Below are 17,471 nucleotides of genomic sequence, written 5' to 3'. Positions count from 1 at the left end.
TAGGAAAGAGTAAATGATAAAAAGTGCCACAGGGGCTCCTGGTTGGCTTAGTCCAAAGAGCATGAGACTCAATCTTGGGTCCTGAGGTCAAGCCCCACGTTGGGTATAGAGATTAAACAAATAAAACTTTAAAAAAAAAAAAAAAGTGCCACAGAAATCATATAGGACGAAGAATGAAAAAGTCATTGAATTTTGGCAATTGGGATGTCACTAAGTGAGCCATCCAAGGTTTTGAGGAGGGGTTTTGTACTTTTGTAACAAAGAATCTGGCAGTACTCTGAAGAGTACTGAAGAATGGATTGGAGCCAGAGAATATTAGGAATATTAGCATCTAAAAGCAGATTTAGGGGTTTAATTATGTAGCCCTTGGATTTAAACATCATTAAATTCCTAATGTTTCAATTTGGCATTCCAGGCATTAAACAGTGGCCCAATTCCAACCAGGCCATTACTCTCCCTCCCATAAGCGTTATTTCCCTGCTCCTGTAACTGGGCTATTTTCGCTCTAACAAACCTGATCTTTCCTGCTTCTACATATCCTCAGGGTGATCTCTGCTGATAAAGCTGAGCAGCCTGACAGGATCTGTAGAAACTTAAGTGCTTTTTCGCAGCTTTCTCTTAACTCCAAATACCATTAATCTCTCTAGGTTAACAATAGCTTTTGAGAGACAAGACCGATTTCTGACTCATTTTTACACCTCCCGCCTCCTCAACCCCATCCCCCACCCCGTCAATGCCTCGCCCAATGTTTACCACTCAGAATGCATCCGCATAATGAACTAACTCGAGTAAGGAGGAAAGAAAATGCACCTAACACATACTTGGAGAACTCTACTAGTCGCTACAAGTACCGTCGCTCTTTTAATGTTCAGATGTTTTAACAGCCCAGCACATTTTCCAATCTTACAGCTGAATAAATTTAGGCTCAAACAATAAATCCTCCGGTCGTACCCTACATCCGGCAGACAGAAAGATGTAACAATTGCATCGGAATCACATGGAGGAATAAAGTCCTGATCATCCTTCCTTACAGAGAATCTTAAAACTGAACTCAAGAGACGAAGGTACTTCACAGAAGTCAGAGTCACGAATTCGCAAGCATATATCCATGCGAACCCTTTCCTGTCCGGCTTTCAAGAGGAGAAACTGGGCCCGCAGCCCAGATCCTAAAGCATAGGAACTGAACCTATAACCCCTTCCCCTGACTCCTAGATTCCCAGGGGAAATCTCCCGAGTCGGGCACCGGTGACCACCGAGGGGACCTCAGCGTGCACAGAACGTGCGGAACTAGGAAGAGGAATTTCCAGCCCAGCTGGGCGTCTCTGATTGGCTCCCGGCTCATCTTGGAACTCTGGGGCGTGAGGCGTCACTTCCGCCGGGCCCGCCATCTTGTTCCCAGGGGCAGTTGGCGGAAGAGATCGCGGTCCGTGGCCGCCGGCTCGCCTTCTGCCGGGAGTTCTCGCAGCTCGCGTCTCGGCGTTTGCTCTCGATCCAGCGTCCATTCGTCGGCGTCCTCGTTGCCCTCCCTCACCCAGCCGGGGGACAGCGAGGCGGTCCCCTCTCCCGACGGCGTTCCATGGAGTAGGGTCCCGGACCGTTGTCCCGAAGAGCGAGATCGAGCTTGGCCCCCCTCCCCCTCCCTTCTCCCTCCCTCCTTCCTTCCGCCGCAACATGGCTAACAACAGCCCCGCGCTGACAGGCAACTCGCAGCCGCAGCACCAGGCGGCCGCAGCCGCGGCCCAGCAGCAGCAGCAGCAGCAGTGCGGCGGCGGTGGCGCCACCAAGCCGGCGGTCTCGGGCAAGCAGGGAAATGTGCTGCCGCTGTGGGGCAACGAGAAGACTATGAACCTCAACCCCATGATCTTGACCAATATCCTGTCGTCGCCTTATTTCAAAGTGCAGCTCTACGAGCTCAAGACCTACCACGAGGTGGTGGACGAGATCTACTTTAAGGTACGAAGAGTCTTGGCCTTGGGGGGGCAGGGGGCGGTCGGGTTAAGCTCGGAGGAAGGTATACGGTTGGGCGGAGGCAGCCCTTGAGGTCTGAGCATTTGTAGGTGCGGGAAGGTGGGGAAGGGGAGCGGTGGCCAGTAGTCTGCCAGGGAGGGGTCAAATGGGGGCCGCCCTCTCATTTCTTTTTCAGATTTTTAGGGCTGGGAGAGCCCGTCGCTATCGAACTCTCCTCCCGCAACCTCCTGCCCACCCCTGGGGGGAGTTGGATGGGAGGGTAGAAAAGAGTAACCATCCTCTCCAGTTTACAGCTTTAAAATTATTCTTTTTGACGTGCATCTACTCAGCGCCAACTTGTTGGTGCTTCTCCCGCTCACCCTGGGCCAGGGCGTGTATTGACTACAGTGTTGGCCTCGTGTTGTTGGTATTCTCTGTCCGACCCAGACAGGGAAATGGTCAGTGCGTGTTGCGGGTGGGGGTGGGAGGGTTGAGGGTGGAGAGGAGCCAGTGCAAGAGGTGTGCAGAAGAAGGCCTGGAAATTTTCCCAGCAGGAAGTCAGGAGTAAGTGGTCTCAGTAACTTGTGCATTGGGCTTATTTAGAATTATCTGGGCCCTGGGCTTCTGCGGCAGGGTCGGTGCTGGCTTGGCTGTGCTGGGGAGCTCACCTGGCGCCTCCTCACTGCACTCTTGTCTCAGTTCTTGTTTCGTTAGCAGGATTGACTCAGTCTTGCAGCGAGGCTCGGAGCAGCCCAGGGTCGCAGGTAGAGGTATGCACTATTAATCATGCTCAATCGCCATAAATGCATTTCCCTGGTTAAATGAACGGCTATTTAGGTATTTTTTGGCCATTGGTTTTGGGCTTTTCTTCACCAACTAGATAGGTTTCCTCCACTTACCTGCAAATTATATAGTTTAAAAATATCTTCCAGGCCTCTTACAGTTAATTAATATTTTAAGGAATATTAATAATAGAATTAATGACCTTTGAATATTTTAGCTAGAGCATCTAATAAAATACCATCCATTTTGTTTATTTGACTCTGAAAACACTTGACAGACCACATAAAGTATTTTCTGTGATCTGAACATATCTGTAGAGGTGTTAGCAAAAGGAAATTCTCTTTATTTGCTTTTAGGTTATATTTTATCCACAATCTACCCCCCCCCCTTAAGTGATTAGGTTATCAAAGGATTTGAGATAGTTGTTTTTTTATAGAAAGCCATATTTTGAGAATACAGTTCAACCTTGGGTATGTAAAGTACACTGAAATTTTGTTATCCTTTTACAAGAGTATTGTAAGTAATTGTAATACTGTGAACTAGGTTTTTTTTAGCTTTTAAAAAGGTAAGGTCTTTTTCAGCATGAATACAGTATGGTGAATATTTAATTCTTAGCTTTGTGTAGTAAACTTCAATTGAAAATTGGGTTCCTGCCCTTTTTGTGGCAGGTTCTGTTTAACAATACAGCAAATGTTACTGTGATAGAGGAAAAGTTTGTTTTCAAATTTCAAATACTGTGTTTTGAAAACTTAAGATTATACTAGAAATAATTTAAATTTAGTTGTAAAATTAAAGACCCAGGTTTTGTTATCAAGATGTCCAGATCAAATAATTACTGAAATATGTATGCTTCTAGTTTTAAGTCGGATTTTGTCTTGCATCCACCCCTTTGGCTAGCTGGGAAGGAATTGAAACATCTTTAATATAGCAAACTGGGGGAACGAAATGAAATAGTAAAGCAGTGCTGAGGAAAATAGTGTAGAGCTCTAAATGCGTGCTTTTCTGTCTGAAGCCACTGAAAAAGATTATAAAATGTAATCATGGATGGGTAAAAATACAGTTTTAGAAATGCATAGTGAAAGAACAGGGTTTAATTTTGTTTTTATTTTAGACTAAATATGGATCTTATTTTTCCAAAACACCTTGAGTTATATGTTATTGAGTTAATATTCGTTCTTTGCTATTTTTAGGTAAAGTATGTGGTTTTTATAGGGTACTCACTTCAACAAAGACGATATTGTATCGATTACACTTAATATAATGAATGACTAGTCACACTCAGTTTTTTGGCAGTTTATATTATGGGGAAAATTGACTTGGTTCATGTAATTAGGCTGAAAATAAATTACACACTAACAAGAATGATCTGTGTAGGCGTGGTCCTTGTAATTTCATCTTTAATCAGGAATGAACATAATGCCTGTTCATGGTAAAAAAAAACCCAAAACATACAAAGTTCCATAATTTTGCATTACAAGTAACTTGTTACTGTTTTAATGTACATACTTCCAAGTCATTTGTTTTATAATGTAAAATTTTAAAACCATAAAATTATCAAGGGTGTTGAAGAATTTTTTTTGAAATAAATACTAAAACTTCATTGATTCTATTTATGTATTTATGTATTCATTTTATTTATTTATCTTGATCCTTTTTATTTAAATTGGAGCCTTAAATCCAATTTAAAATGAGAATTTTATTTTTTTAGGCAACTCATAATAAGATACAAAGTTGATCTGTTATCAAATATTTTTTACAAGTATATGAGACTACTAGAAATCTCTTGGCTCCACACGTATCCGCTCTCTACAAAGCTATTTTAATGGAATCTCTGCCCATAAAGCTGTTGAGGTTTTGTTAAGCCCTGGCAGTTTTATTGGTGCTCTTTAAAATCTAAGCAGTTTTTAAAAGATGTTTTAAAGTTTAAAAGATTTTAAACAAAATACATGCATCATGTCAGAATACCCAACTTCCAAACATTTGGAAGAAGCTGCTCTGATATGGAATTGGGTTTACTTTAATCGTGGTTTTAAAAAAAATTCAAAGTATGAATGTTTGTTGTGTTCCTCTTTTCTATTTCAGGTCACACATGTTGAACCATGGGAGAAAGGAAGCAGGAAAACAGCGGGCCAAACGGGGATGTGCGGAGGGGTAAGTAGAAGTACGTGCATTTTTCAGTTTTTCTGTGTCTGATAACTAAGTTAATATTTAGGAAACTAAAAGTCTGACAGTTACCAAATGGCAGTTGACAAAGCTTAGAAGTTTGTTTTTTTGTTTTGATTCTAGTGTCTGGTGAATGGGGTTAGAAAAGTTACTATTTATTAAAGCTCCATTCTCAGTTCTGGATTATATCTTGTTATTAATACCTAATGGGATGAATCATTGGTGTCAAATGTCTCTGTTCATTTACTATTTTATCTTAACTGTTTCTCCTAAAGGTTCGAGGTGTTGGAACAGGAGGAATAGTTTCTACAGCTTTCTGCCTGTTATACAAATTATTTACCCTGAAGTTAACTCGCAAGCAAGTGATGGGTCTCATAACACACACGGACTCTCCATATATTAGAGCCCTTGGATTTATGTATATAAGGTAAGCATGCATTTATCTACATTTCTATTAAATATGTCATTTTAAATCACATAAGCCTAATCAATCTTTTGTTATTCTAGGTACACACAGCCCCCTACAGATCTATGGGACTGGTTTGAATCCTTCCTTGATGATGAAGAGGTATGTCAACAAGGGTAATAATTAGTTTTCTTCTGATTATTCTCATGTTTTTAATATCTTTTATTTATTGGAGGCTTAGTGTTTTTCAGAATTTTCTGTAGTTAAATTTATTTTACTCATACTTTTGGAATGAATGTCCTTTTACTAAGGCTTCGTGGACTTTATATACCTTAGGTTAAGTTTCTTAAATTTATTTTTCTTAACTGTTTAAGTGTGTTTTGGTAACAATTGAAAATTTATTCTTTCTAATTACATTTTGTATATTGCATTGATCTGACCTGTGCAGTTGATAGTGACTTTTTAAGTGGGCCATGCTCAAGATTGAGGCGTTAAGACCTGTGCATACAATACTAATTATAGCACTTTCTTCTGGAACTTTTCAGTTCTTTATGCTCTAACTTCTTGCACATGTTAATACTCCCACTTGCATAGAAGTGCAGAGTCAAAGAGCTGAGTGGGAGTTAAATAGGGTGAGAATTTAGATGACTTATTCAAGATGATCAAAATATTTGAATTCTAGCTTTCTGACTCCTGATATACTATGCATATTTATAAGGCCAGAAAAAAACCCTTTTTTAAAATTTGTACTTTAGGTTTTTTTAACTAAAAAAAATGTTTAAAGCAAGCTCTACACCCAGCGTAGGACTTGAATTCATGAGCCTGAGATCAAGAGTCGCATACTCTTCTGAGTCAGCTAGGCGCCCCTTTTTGTTATTTAATTATAAATCTAGTTTACCATTCAAGCTTAACAAGGTTGAGCTTGTTACATACATTCAGAAAGTAAAAGTTACTTTGGGAATCGTAATTATGTCAGATTTAAATCATATATACATATATTGATATGTTTACACAGTGAAGTCCAAGATCTCAAAAGGTACTTAAAACATTCCTGTATTGTCTATACATAAGCTCCCACCATTTTGTATTTTAAGGTCCATAAAGTAACCTTTGAGTGCTATGTTTCAGTAGTCCTATTTAAAACATTTATTCAGGGGCGCCTGAGTGGCTCAGTCGGTTGAGCGTCCGACTTCGGCTCAGGTCATGATCTCGCGGTCCATGAGTTCGAGCCCCATGTCAGGCTCTGGGCTGATGGCTCAGAGCCTGGAGCCTGCTTCTGATTCTGTGTCTCGCTCTCTCTCTGCCCCTCCCCCGTTCATGCTCTGTCTCTCTCTGTCTCAAAAATAAATAAACGCTGAAAAAAAAAATTTATAAAACATTTATTCAAAGGATTTATTAAAGGGTCATTCTAATAGAGATTTTTCTAGTGTGTTTTTGTTAATTCGTGCACACCTAAAAAAAAATCTCACTAGTGTAGATAGACAATGAGAATTTTTCTCTGCATTTTTTTGGTGGGGGCTGTTTACTGAATTGTTTGTATTTTTGAAGAAGCAAAAAACATACTAGGTGATAAATCACAATCTTTAAAATTGTTTTTCTTTTTAGATGAGATTTTTCAGGCCAAAGCACTTCTCCCTTCTATATTTAAAAAGCATGTTCCTCTTTATGATTGGTATTGTATTAGGTTTGTTTCTGAATGCTTCTATTTAATCTGTTTTTTATTGTATTTACAAACCTGAGGATCTCTATTTAAGCTAACTTATTGTTTTCTTCCTTAGATATCTGCAGCGATTATATTTGGAAATACTGTATATCTGAACACTTAAATGTGTGTGAGTGCAAGCAGTTTTACCTTTAGCTCTTGTTTTCCTGTTTAGATAACAAATCTCACTTTCCTTGTGTGCTTGCACTATAGGTTTGGGACTGACAATAGCTGACTAACATGTCCTGAGCTGTGAGAGGGCATAGCAAGAAGGCCTTCATGCGGTAATGACCCTTTTCAGAGACAATGGTCATCATGGATTATGCGTTTCCAATTATTTGTTCATTTATTTATTTTCTACATAACTCTAAATTAGAAACCTCACTGCTTCATGGCAGTTGGTTTGCTATTGCTTCCAGTTTTATTAGGGCTTCATTTTATATTAGAGCTGTTAAAAGATATCTTTAGACATGATTGTCTGAAGTAGTTCATACGTGTAGTTAGGCTACAGTGCTAGGAATGATGTGTGCAGACGTGTCCACAGAAAGAAATACGTACTTAGTAGGTATGTGGAATATTAGTTTAAGTTTATTGTTCCACAGAGTTTAGTAATCTAAGGGGCTGTTTCATACTCCTTTTAACTGAGTGAGCTCAGTGCTCTTTATGCCCACGAGGCTGCAGGATTTGTTCTCACCTGCATGCACACACTAAGCCCAAATATTTCTCTGTATCGTTCATTGCCAGATTAGTAGGGTACACAAATTAAAATTTTTCTGTTAGAATTTTTTGTATTTGAGATTCCAAAGATGGTAATATTTTTATAGTATTCACATATGTATTGAAATTATTTTTTTTTTTTGACGGCTAGGGTATCTTTTGTGTTTTTGTAGGACCTAGATGTGAAGGCTGGTGGAGGCTGTGTAATGACCATTGGAGAAATGCTACGGTCTTTTCTCACAAAGCTGGAGTGGTTTTCTACCCTGTTTCCAAGAATTCCAGTTCCAGTTCAGAAGAATATTGATCAACAGATTAAAACTCGGCCTAGAAAAATCAAAAAAGATGGGAAGGAAGGTGCTGAGGAAATAGACAGACATGTTGAACGCAGGCGTTCGAGGTAATGTAACTCCTTGAATTACTTTAAAAATAGGCTTTATACAAAGGTCCTTGGAAATCAGTGGCAAATTCGTAGGAAATTTTATGCTGTTCATGTTAGTCAGCTTTTATGCTGTTCATTTTATGCGTTTGTCACTTTTAACCCCAAAAGGTCATTTTCTGCCTTTCAAGGCCTTTAATTGTTCCTAACGTGTTTGTGTAAGTCTGGGGATATAAATAAATAACACTGATGAAAGTTAAAGTTTTAGGATATGTTTTATTCATTGAAATGTTTTTCTTTCCTTTTTTAAATATTAGGTCTCCAAGGAGATCACTGAGTCCACGGAGGTCCCCAAGAAGGTCAAGAAGTAGAAGTCATCATCGAGAGGGCCATGGGTCTTCTAGTTTTGACCGAGAATTAGAAAGAGAGAAAGAACGCCAGCGACTAGAGCGTGAAGCCAAAGAAAGGGAGAAAGAAAGGCGAAGATCCCGAAGTATCGATCGGGGATTAGAACGCAGGCGGAGTAGCAGAAGCAGGGAAAGGCATAGAACTCGTAGTCGAAGTCGGGATAGGAAAGGGGACCGAAGGGACAGGGATCGGGAAAGAGAGAAAGAAAATGAGAGAGGTAGAAGACGAGATCGTGACTATGATAAGGAAAGAGGCAATGACCGAGAAAAGGAGAGAGAGCGATCGAGAGAACGGTCCAAGGAAAGGAGAAGTAGAGGTGAGGTAGAAGAGAAGAAACACAAAGAAGATAAAGATGATAGGCGGCACAGAGATGACAAAAAGGATTCCAAAAAGGAGAAAAAACACAGTAGGAGTAGAAGCAGAGAAAGGAAACACAGAAGTAGGAGTAGAAGTAGAAATGCAGGGAAACGAAGCAGAAGCAGAAGCAAAGAGAAATCAAGTAAACATAAAAATGAAAGTAAAGAAAAATCAAATAAACGAAGTAGAAGTGGCAGTCAAGGAAGAACTGACAGTGTTGAAAAATCAAGAAAACGGGAACATAGCCCCAGCAAAGAAAAATCTAGAAAGCGTAGCAGAAGCAAAGAACGTTCCCACAAACGAGATCACAGTGATAGTAAGGACCAGTCTGACAAACATGATCGTCGAAGGAGCCAAAGTATAGAACCAGAGAGCCAAGAAAAACAACATAAAAACAAAGACGAGACTGTGTGAAAATTTTTTTGTAAAAGTGGATCACATTGAATCCTATAAATGTTTGATTAAATCTGCTTTCTTTTTCTTCCTCCCGAGTTGAGATTGTGCAGTAGTTACGCACTCTTCAAGCTCCCTGTAGGCTGCATTTTCATTTCCTCTTTTGTGTAGGGAAGTGCCTTTGTAATCCCATTTATTGCATTGATGTTTTCACCCAATTGTTGAGTTTGATACATGATGCACAGATTGTTCTTGCATTTTTATTGTTTAATTGTTTTTGAGATGTACAGTCTGTACATATGTCCTGAAAATGTTTTAATTCCTTTGGCATGGTTGCCATGTTGGTTAAATTTGTATAAGGCAATAAACTGCCACTAATTCTATTTTTGTTTTGTAGGTGTGGGATTATGGTTTGTGTACTGAAGTTAGCATGGCTGTGCTTTTCATAATAGAATGCTAAAGACTTTGAGAATGGATCTTGGATGTCTTTTATAGGAGAATTTTGTGCTTTCAGTGTTCATGAAGGCAGCAGTTGTAGGATTAACATTCTTGTCCACTGTATATTATCTTGGAAGGCTCTTGTTACTATGTTACACTTAATATTCTCCACAGTTAACTTTAGAGAGATTCATGACAAGTTCGTTTCTGATGCAGAGGTTTCAATTAGGCTGTGATTTGATCAAAAGTCCTTTTAGCATTCTACCTCAAAGGGACACTGTTAGTATGCCTAAAGTTTATTCACTTAGCTTTCCTTTTTTATTTGAAAAAATTCATGACATGTAATCTTTTTTTCTTGAATTTATCAGATTTTAAAGTACTATATTAAAGGAGAAAAATAATGTCTAAAGCCTAGCATTCTTGCAGCAACCCTGTACTAACGTGAAATTGGGAGAGGGTGGGGCAGATGAGTAGAGAAATAGATTCAAGCCTGAAGCTTCCAAAGCATTTTTATAAATGGGAAATACTTAAATTATGAAACCGCTTGATATAGTGTCCTTTTTTTAAAATTCAAAACTTTTTTTATTGATAATGAAGATTGCTGTTTGAGTTTTTAAACTTAATCTAGAACAGAGAAGTATTAAAAGTAATGCTATGCTGCATTATTTAAGATTATCAACAAACTATTTGATAGATTGTTCTTATGACTTGTATTCTGATTACAGAGAACGATCATGAGTGTGGAATAAATACTGGATTAAATCCTTTATTCTGGGTGTTGGCTTTCGCCCCACTTGTCAGCATTTTTTTAAGTATTTTTGTTGTGGAAATTGAAACAGTGTTAAGAGTCCCATTTTGTGTAGAGGGTTAGATATCTATCTCAGTGCCCAGATGACCAGTGAATTTTAAACGTGTAGACTAGAATTGGACATACCTGATAGTAACCCTTACTAGGTCTAAATAACAGCGGTTCCCTTTGTCATTGGGTGTTCTCTGTGTCACTAGGTGGTTCTTTGGATTGGAGGATTACTTAGTTTTCACGTCAGAGGTGCTTATTGAGATACTTTGCACTTGGATCACATATTAGAATCCTTTAAAATTTGGACTTGAAGTAACTTTTATAAGATTAACTCATCTAGTTTTTCTTAGAACAAGAAATGGAGGTGCAAGGTGATTTGTTCAGTCAGTGCCAAGACAAAGTGAGTGTATACCATATTAACATGTTTTATCTCACTGTTCATATTGGCCAGCTTGATGGGCACTCAGAAGCCACCTTGCAAAAGTGTTAAATGGGGCAAACAAGTACATTTCAATGTACAAACAAGTCCCTTTATGTAGCGGCTTAACATTTGTACCTACCTAACTCCAGAAAAATCTCATTAAATGAAGGAATTCCTTTCTGAAAAATGCTATGCTTTTTTCTTTTAAATAAGTTCAGTCATGCCTTTTCAATTGAGCTTCAAGTAAATTGGCATGACATAGAAATTAAAAAAGTATTTTCAAGTAATGAAAGGAGATGTACATTGAAAATATTTTTAGCATACCTAAATTATGGTGCTACTCCTGAATATAGTTCCTCCTGAAATACTAATTTAACCTTGTATTTTAGGTAAAATGTGGGAAGAATTTATTTCAGATAGAGATAAAAGTACTATCAAGCTGTATTTGATTTCATATGATTTTTAATGTTAAGTTTGCTCTTGAACACTTTGATAAGTGGTGGAACATGTTAATACTAATTGCTGCCAAATATGATTTAATTTGGAGAGAGGCTTCCTGAAACACTGGGGGAAAATGGCTGTGAAAAAGACCTCTCAAAATTTTTATTTTTTTAATATTTATTTTTTAGAGCATGTGAGCAGGGGAGGGGCAGAGAGAGGGAGACACAGAATCTAAAACAGGCTCCAGGCTCTGAGCTGTCAGCACAGAGCCCAACGTGGGGCTTGAACCCACGGGCTGTGAGATCATGACCTGAGCCAAAGTTTGATGCTTAACGGACTGAGCCACCCAGGTGCCCTTCTGAATTATTTCTTGGAACATGAGCAAACTTGAAAAGCTTTTGATAGAATTATAAATAGCTTCCATCCAGTGTTCTCAGCTTACTGAAATGATTTTACCTTTTCATGTATTAACGTCTTTCACCTGTTTTCTAATGTTCCATTTGCAATTAAATACTATACATGGGCTAGTATATTCTCAATCTTGAAATTTGAATGTAAAATTTTCATTTTGATGATCAGTTTATAATGTTTGGTGGGTTTAGTGCCTTAGCTCCTCTAAGGCAGTGTGGTTTGGGGAGAGGGTTTGGTTTTTGTTTTTGTTTTTTGTTTTGTTTTGTTTGGAGAGAAAAATGTGCATGAGTTGGGGAGGGGCAGAGAGAATCCCAAGCAGGTTCCACACCCGCAGCACAGAGCCAAAACCAAGAGTTCGACAACCTGTTAAGCCACCCAGGCGCTGCCCCTTTAAGGCAATGGTTCTTAGCCTTTGAGTTATGGGTTCCTTTTTAGGAATATAATGAAAGCTACAAATCCTGTCTACAAAAATAAAAGTACTCTTAAAACTTGCTTGTAATTTCACAAGAACTAAATTGCCCCAGGGCTTTTGTGATGTTTTCTTTTTTAAAAAAACTGTGATTAGGTGAACAGTAGTTGGGAAGGAATAGTAAGTTTAAATTCCTGAGAGTCTACCAAAGGCAATAGCTTTGGGGTTGTTTTGTTACTTAAAAGGTGAAACGGAAAAAAGCTAATGGTACTCCCCCAAAGAGTTGTCAAATATGAATATAAATAGTTTTTAATTTGGGCAGGGATGAGCCCAGACATCAGTTTATATTTTCAACTGATTCCAATGTGCAGCCTTGATTACACAACTGACTTAGTTGGCCAGTTCTCACTGGTTCTGTTGACCAGTTAATGGACTTTAAATTGGTTCTGGTCCCAATCTGATTCCATCATGGAAATGATGAAGTCAGCCTTGAGTAATCCAATTACAGGAAGAGTGTATTTTTATGGAGAAGGAAACACTTTTCCTGATAGTCTCAGTCTCTGAAATTCCTTCACTGCATCCTATGAGATCTTACAGTGCTTTGTGAATACTATCGAAGTGGCATTTTTTCATTTTAGGATCACTGGCATTTGTTACTGTTGGAAGCATGACAGCATGCATTAAAAAAAATGTTATTCTCATAGCCAACTTAAAATCCATTGTTGCTCAGAGCATTCATAGTCAAATTTCTGTTGCACAGGTGGAGTATTCGGGTTAGGGAAGGTTGTCTTTTCAGCCTGTTGAAAGAATGAGTTCTATTTGTTCAAATTGAACAGTTGACCTTAAAGCATTTCGTATACACAAACCATGAAGTTTTGTTTTTTTCTTTTTTTAATCACAAGTACCAGGAAAAGAAAAGCCATCACAAGGAAATCTTCACTTAAGCTTCCCTGACGTACAAATACCAAAAATCCACTAGTCTAAAGCTAGTTTTCCTTGGTCAGTACTTGTTCTGGCCATTCTGAAGCTGAATTATTTCTCCATTGGGTCCCTGAATTTAGTGGCTCCCCCACAAATTCCACCAGTCCTGGCCTCCCAACATCCCTAGTAAATATATAATTAAAGTGAGAAAACATGCTTGCTGAGCAAATGCAAGAGAAGTTCTCTTGCCCGCTCTACTTTCCTCCTATTCAGAAATTCTGAAGTCACAGATAAATGTTTTCACTCATATGTGGAACTTGAGAAACTTAATAGAAGACCATTGGGGAAGGGAAGGGGGAAAATAGTTTCAGAGGGGGAGTCAAACAGAGACTCTTAAATACAGAGAACAAACTGAGGGTTGAAGTGGGGGGAGGGGAAAATGGGAGATGGGCATTGAGGAGGGCACTTGTTGGGATGAGCACTGGGTGTTGTATGTAAGCGACGAATCACAGGAATCTACCCCCAAAACCAAGAGCACACTGTATATGCTGTATGTTAGCTAACTTGACAATAAATTATATTTTTTAAAAAATTCTGAAGTCACCAGTGTCCTTAATAATAGTAAATAGATGACATTTCTTAAATGCTGGACTCAATCAGCCAGTCCAGCTACTGGGTCAGTGAGCATTCCTTCCTGAATGAAATGCTCTGTCTGACCCCCGTTCTGGGAAGTTGAGTTATGCTGAGCCTTGTGCAGGAACTGCACGGATTTGTGGTTGTACCAGTTACCAGTTTATTTCTTCTCAGTTCCTGAATCTCTCTTTGCTTGGTGATACCGGGGCTCAGCGCTCCAAACATTTCTTTTTGCCTGCTAGCACAGTACTAAACTTGTCGGTAGAGGATACTAGAGGGATGCTGCAGAAGAAAAGCTTCTCATCCTGGTTGTGTGTTCTTGCTTCGGCAGTGTGTGGGGGCCAGTGGCACCTCGTGGGAGGGCGTTTCCCAGCGAGTGCACTGGTCCCCCCACCAGCTTCCCAGCAAATCTTAAGTGGGCCACTTGCAGCAAGTCTCAGTGACAGCCCAGTGGGTTGCCTCTGAACTAGTTTTGTTGACACCCTCTCCTCTCCAGCCCTGGGCTTCAGTAGCAAACAGTGGGTCACAGCCACGCCCTCTCCAACAAAGTCAGACTCTCAGTCTTGCAAGGGAAACTGTTCCAAATTTGTTCCTTACTTGGGTCACTTGACTCAGCCCTAGACATATCGGCTGCTCCTATACCCACTACTGCTGTATTCATGAGCTCTCCTTACCCTTACTAATTAATCCCCTGTTACTAGGTACTAGTTCTCTATATCACACTTTCCCAGTTCAAATTCCCGTGTCTCCTTTTTGGACTGGACCCTGAATGATACAATGGAATAAGATAACAGTCATAAGGGTGCCCACCTCATTCATTAGGTTGGTTGATAACCCCTAGTATAAGGGGCTCAGCCCATTAAGTTTGCTGCGAAGTTTTTAAGTGAATCAGACTGACTCCTTACAGAATTTTGACTGAGAACTAAGAATTGTCCAATCCTTAGAAGAATGGATAAGACTTGTGTAGTTGTTATATGAGGATGAAATGAAAAAGATGGCACACTAAATACCCTGAAGCACCCTTACTTCCTGCAGACTCCAGTTGGATTTTGTTTTTTCTTTTTTTTTTGGTCTGGTCATTGGCTATCCTTGCAAATTCTTTTCCCCTTAAGATGGCCTGAGTTTCTCTACCTTGGAACCCACAAGCCTAACTCTGGTTTCTTTTATCATAACCATCAGAGATCCCTGATCAGTGGATGTCTACCTGACATTTCCTTGACATTTAATTCTTATCTGTGCTTGGCACCAGTAAGAAAATATCATCTTCTTGATTGGACTTGGCAAAGAAGTCAACAAAGCAGCTCTAAGTGCAATTGCTTTTCCTTGGTAGAAATTGTCTGCCCGGGGGCAGAAGGGGGATATATAGGTATGACGGAAAATGAAGTATGAACTAGGGCCACTGTAAATCTCACAGTGTCCAGTTTTTTCCTGGACGATTAATCCTACTCCATGTCCCTTCTATATCATGAAACAACTTTTTAATTTCTCCTATAGTCTATTTCAAATCTTCACTAGTTTCTTTTTTAAAAATTTTGAAATTATTGTTTTTTAATTTACATCCAAGTTAGTTAGCATATAGTGCAACAATGATTTCAGGAGTAGAGTCCTTAATGCCCCTCACCCATTTAGCCCTTCCCCCCTCCCACAACCCCTCCAGGAACCCTCAGTTTGTTCTCCATATTTAAGAGTCTCTTCTGTTTTTGTCCCCCTCTCTGTTTTTATATTATTTTTGCTTCCCTTCCCTTATGTTCATCTGTTTAGTATCTTAAAGTCCTCACATGAGTGAAGTCATATGATACTTGTCTTTCTCTGACTGACTAATTTTGCCTAGCATAATACCATCCACATAGTTGCAAATTGCAAGATTTCATTCTTTTTGATTGCTGAGTAATATTCCATTATATATATACCACATCTTCTTTATCCATTCATCCATCGATGGACATTTGGGCTCTTTCTGTACTTTGGCTATTGTTGATAGTGCTGCTATAAACATGAGGGTGCATGTGTCCCTTCGAAACAGCACACCTGTATCCCTTGGATAAATGCCTAGTAGTGCAGTTGCTGGGTTCATAGGGTAGTTCTATTTTTAGTTTTTTGAGGAACCTCCATACTGTTTTCCAGAGCAGCTGCACCAGCTTGCATTCCCACCAATGATGCAAAAGAGATCCTCTTTCTCCGCATCCTGGCTAACATCCATTGTTGCCTGAGTTGTTAATGTTAGCCATTCTGACAGGTATAAGGTGGTATCTCATTGTGGTTTTGATTTGCATTTCCCTGATGATGAGTGATGTTGAGCATCTCTTCATGTGTCGGTTGGCCATCTGGAGGTCTTCTTTGGAATCCTCACTAGTTTCTTAAGTCCCCTTCTCCACCTCCATACTCATTCTCCCTTCATCTACAGAGACTATCAGATTAAAAAAAAAAAAAATCCCTCAACTTGCTGTCCTCTCTCCCTCAAATGACAACATTAGCTGCAGTCACATCTATCCTGTTTTCCTCCTTACCTCTCTCACTTTTTATTCTTTGGTTAAATGTTGTAAATTCTGCCCTAGACTTATACTTCTACATTCGTGTGGCACAGACTGCCAAATGTCCCATATCCATTCTTCCTTTTTCCACAGTGATAGAATTTTTTGACTGTGTACGCCTTTTTCTTCTTTCAGTTTGATATAGCCATGAAACCAACTTTCTGCCCAATGGGATGTAAATGGCAGCAGGAACCTTCCTTAAGAGCTTGTTGGCATAAAGTTCATCTTTTTTCCTCTCCCCCTTTACTGAATTTTGCTGCTTAGAATTTTTTTTTTATTTTTTATTTTTTTTTAAAAATTTTTTTCAACGTTTTTTATTTATTTTGGGGACAGAGAGAGACAGAGCATGAACGGGGGAGGGGCAGAGAGAGAGGGAGACACAGAATCGGAAACAGGCTCCAAGCCATCAGCCCAGAGCCTGACGCGGGGCTCGAACTCACGGACCGCGAGATCGTGACCTGGCTGAAGTCGGACGCTTAACCGACTGCGCCACCCAGGCGCCCCTTGCTGCTTAGAATTTTGATATGATAACTGGAACTTTAGTTTGGACCAAGAAAAGGAAGACTTCATCCTCAGAATGGTAAACTAAAAAACTGAAAGGATCCTGGGTCTGGTAGACCCCCATGAAACAGAATTGCCATACCAGCTCTCAATGCTCTGCCTCCACTATTTTATATCAGAAAGAAACTTGTCGGGGCACCTGAGTGGCTCAGTTGGTTAAGCATCCTTCTCTTAATTTTGGCTCAAATCATGATCTCTAGGTTTGTGGGTTCGAGCCCTACATTGGGTTCCACACAAACAGTATGGGACCTGCTTGGAATTCTCTCTCTCTCTTTGCCCCTCCCCTGCTACTAAGCATGTTCTCTCTCTCTCTAAATAAATAAATAAACATTAAATAATAAATAAATAAACAAACAAACAAATAAATAAATAAATAAAAACGTTAAACATCTGACTCTTAATTTCCACTCAGGTTATGACCTTACAATCCTAAAATGGAGCCCCATGTCACACACTTTCTCTCTCTAAGAAAAGGAAAAAAAAAAAAAAAAAGATTTTCTCTCCCTCTGCCCCTGCCCCACTCATGCGTTGTCTCTAAAATAAAATTAAAAAAAAAATTTTTTTTTAAAGAAACTTCTGTTTAAGCTACTTTCTTTATATGTTTTTTTTTGTCACTCTCAGAAAAGCATGATCCTGACATTACAGTTGTTATAT

General features: G+C 39.4%; 1 protein-coding gene across 1 annotated transcript; it reads left to right on the top strand.

The window, feature by feature from the left end:
* Positions 1-1,382: 1,382 nt before the first annotated feature.
* Positions 1,383-9,993, top strand: PRPF38B (pre-mRNA processing factor 38B). The gene is made up of 6 exons (XM_049616671.1): positions 1,383-1,953; positions 4,813-4,881; positions 5,169-5,320; positions 5,401-5,461; positions 7,892-8,115; positions 8,412-9,993. The coding sequence occupies exons 1-6, from the start codon at positions 1,672-1,674 to the stop codon at positions 9,271-9,273; spliced, it is 1,650 nt and encodes a 549-aa protein (XP_049472628.1). The 5' UTR covers positions 1,383-1,671; the 3' UTR covers positions 9,274-9,993.
* Positions 9,994-17,471: the final 7,478 nt, after the last annotated feature.

This window comes from Panthera uncia (genome assembly GCF_023721935.1).
Source record: "Panthera uncia isolate 11264 chromosome C1 unlocalized genomic scaffold, Puncia_PCG_1.0 HiC_scaffold_4, whole genome shotgun sequence".
Classification (NCBI taxonomy): domain Eukaryota; kingdom Metazoa; phylum Chordata; class Mammalia; order Carnivora; family Felidae; genus Panthera; species Panthera uncia.
The sequence above is the reverse complement of the archived record's forward strand: the minus strand, read 5'-3'. Positions and strand labels throughout refer to the sequence as shown.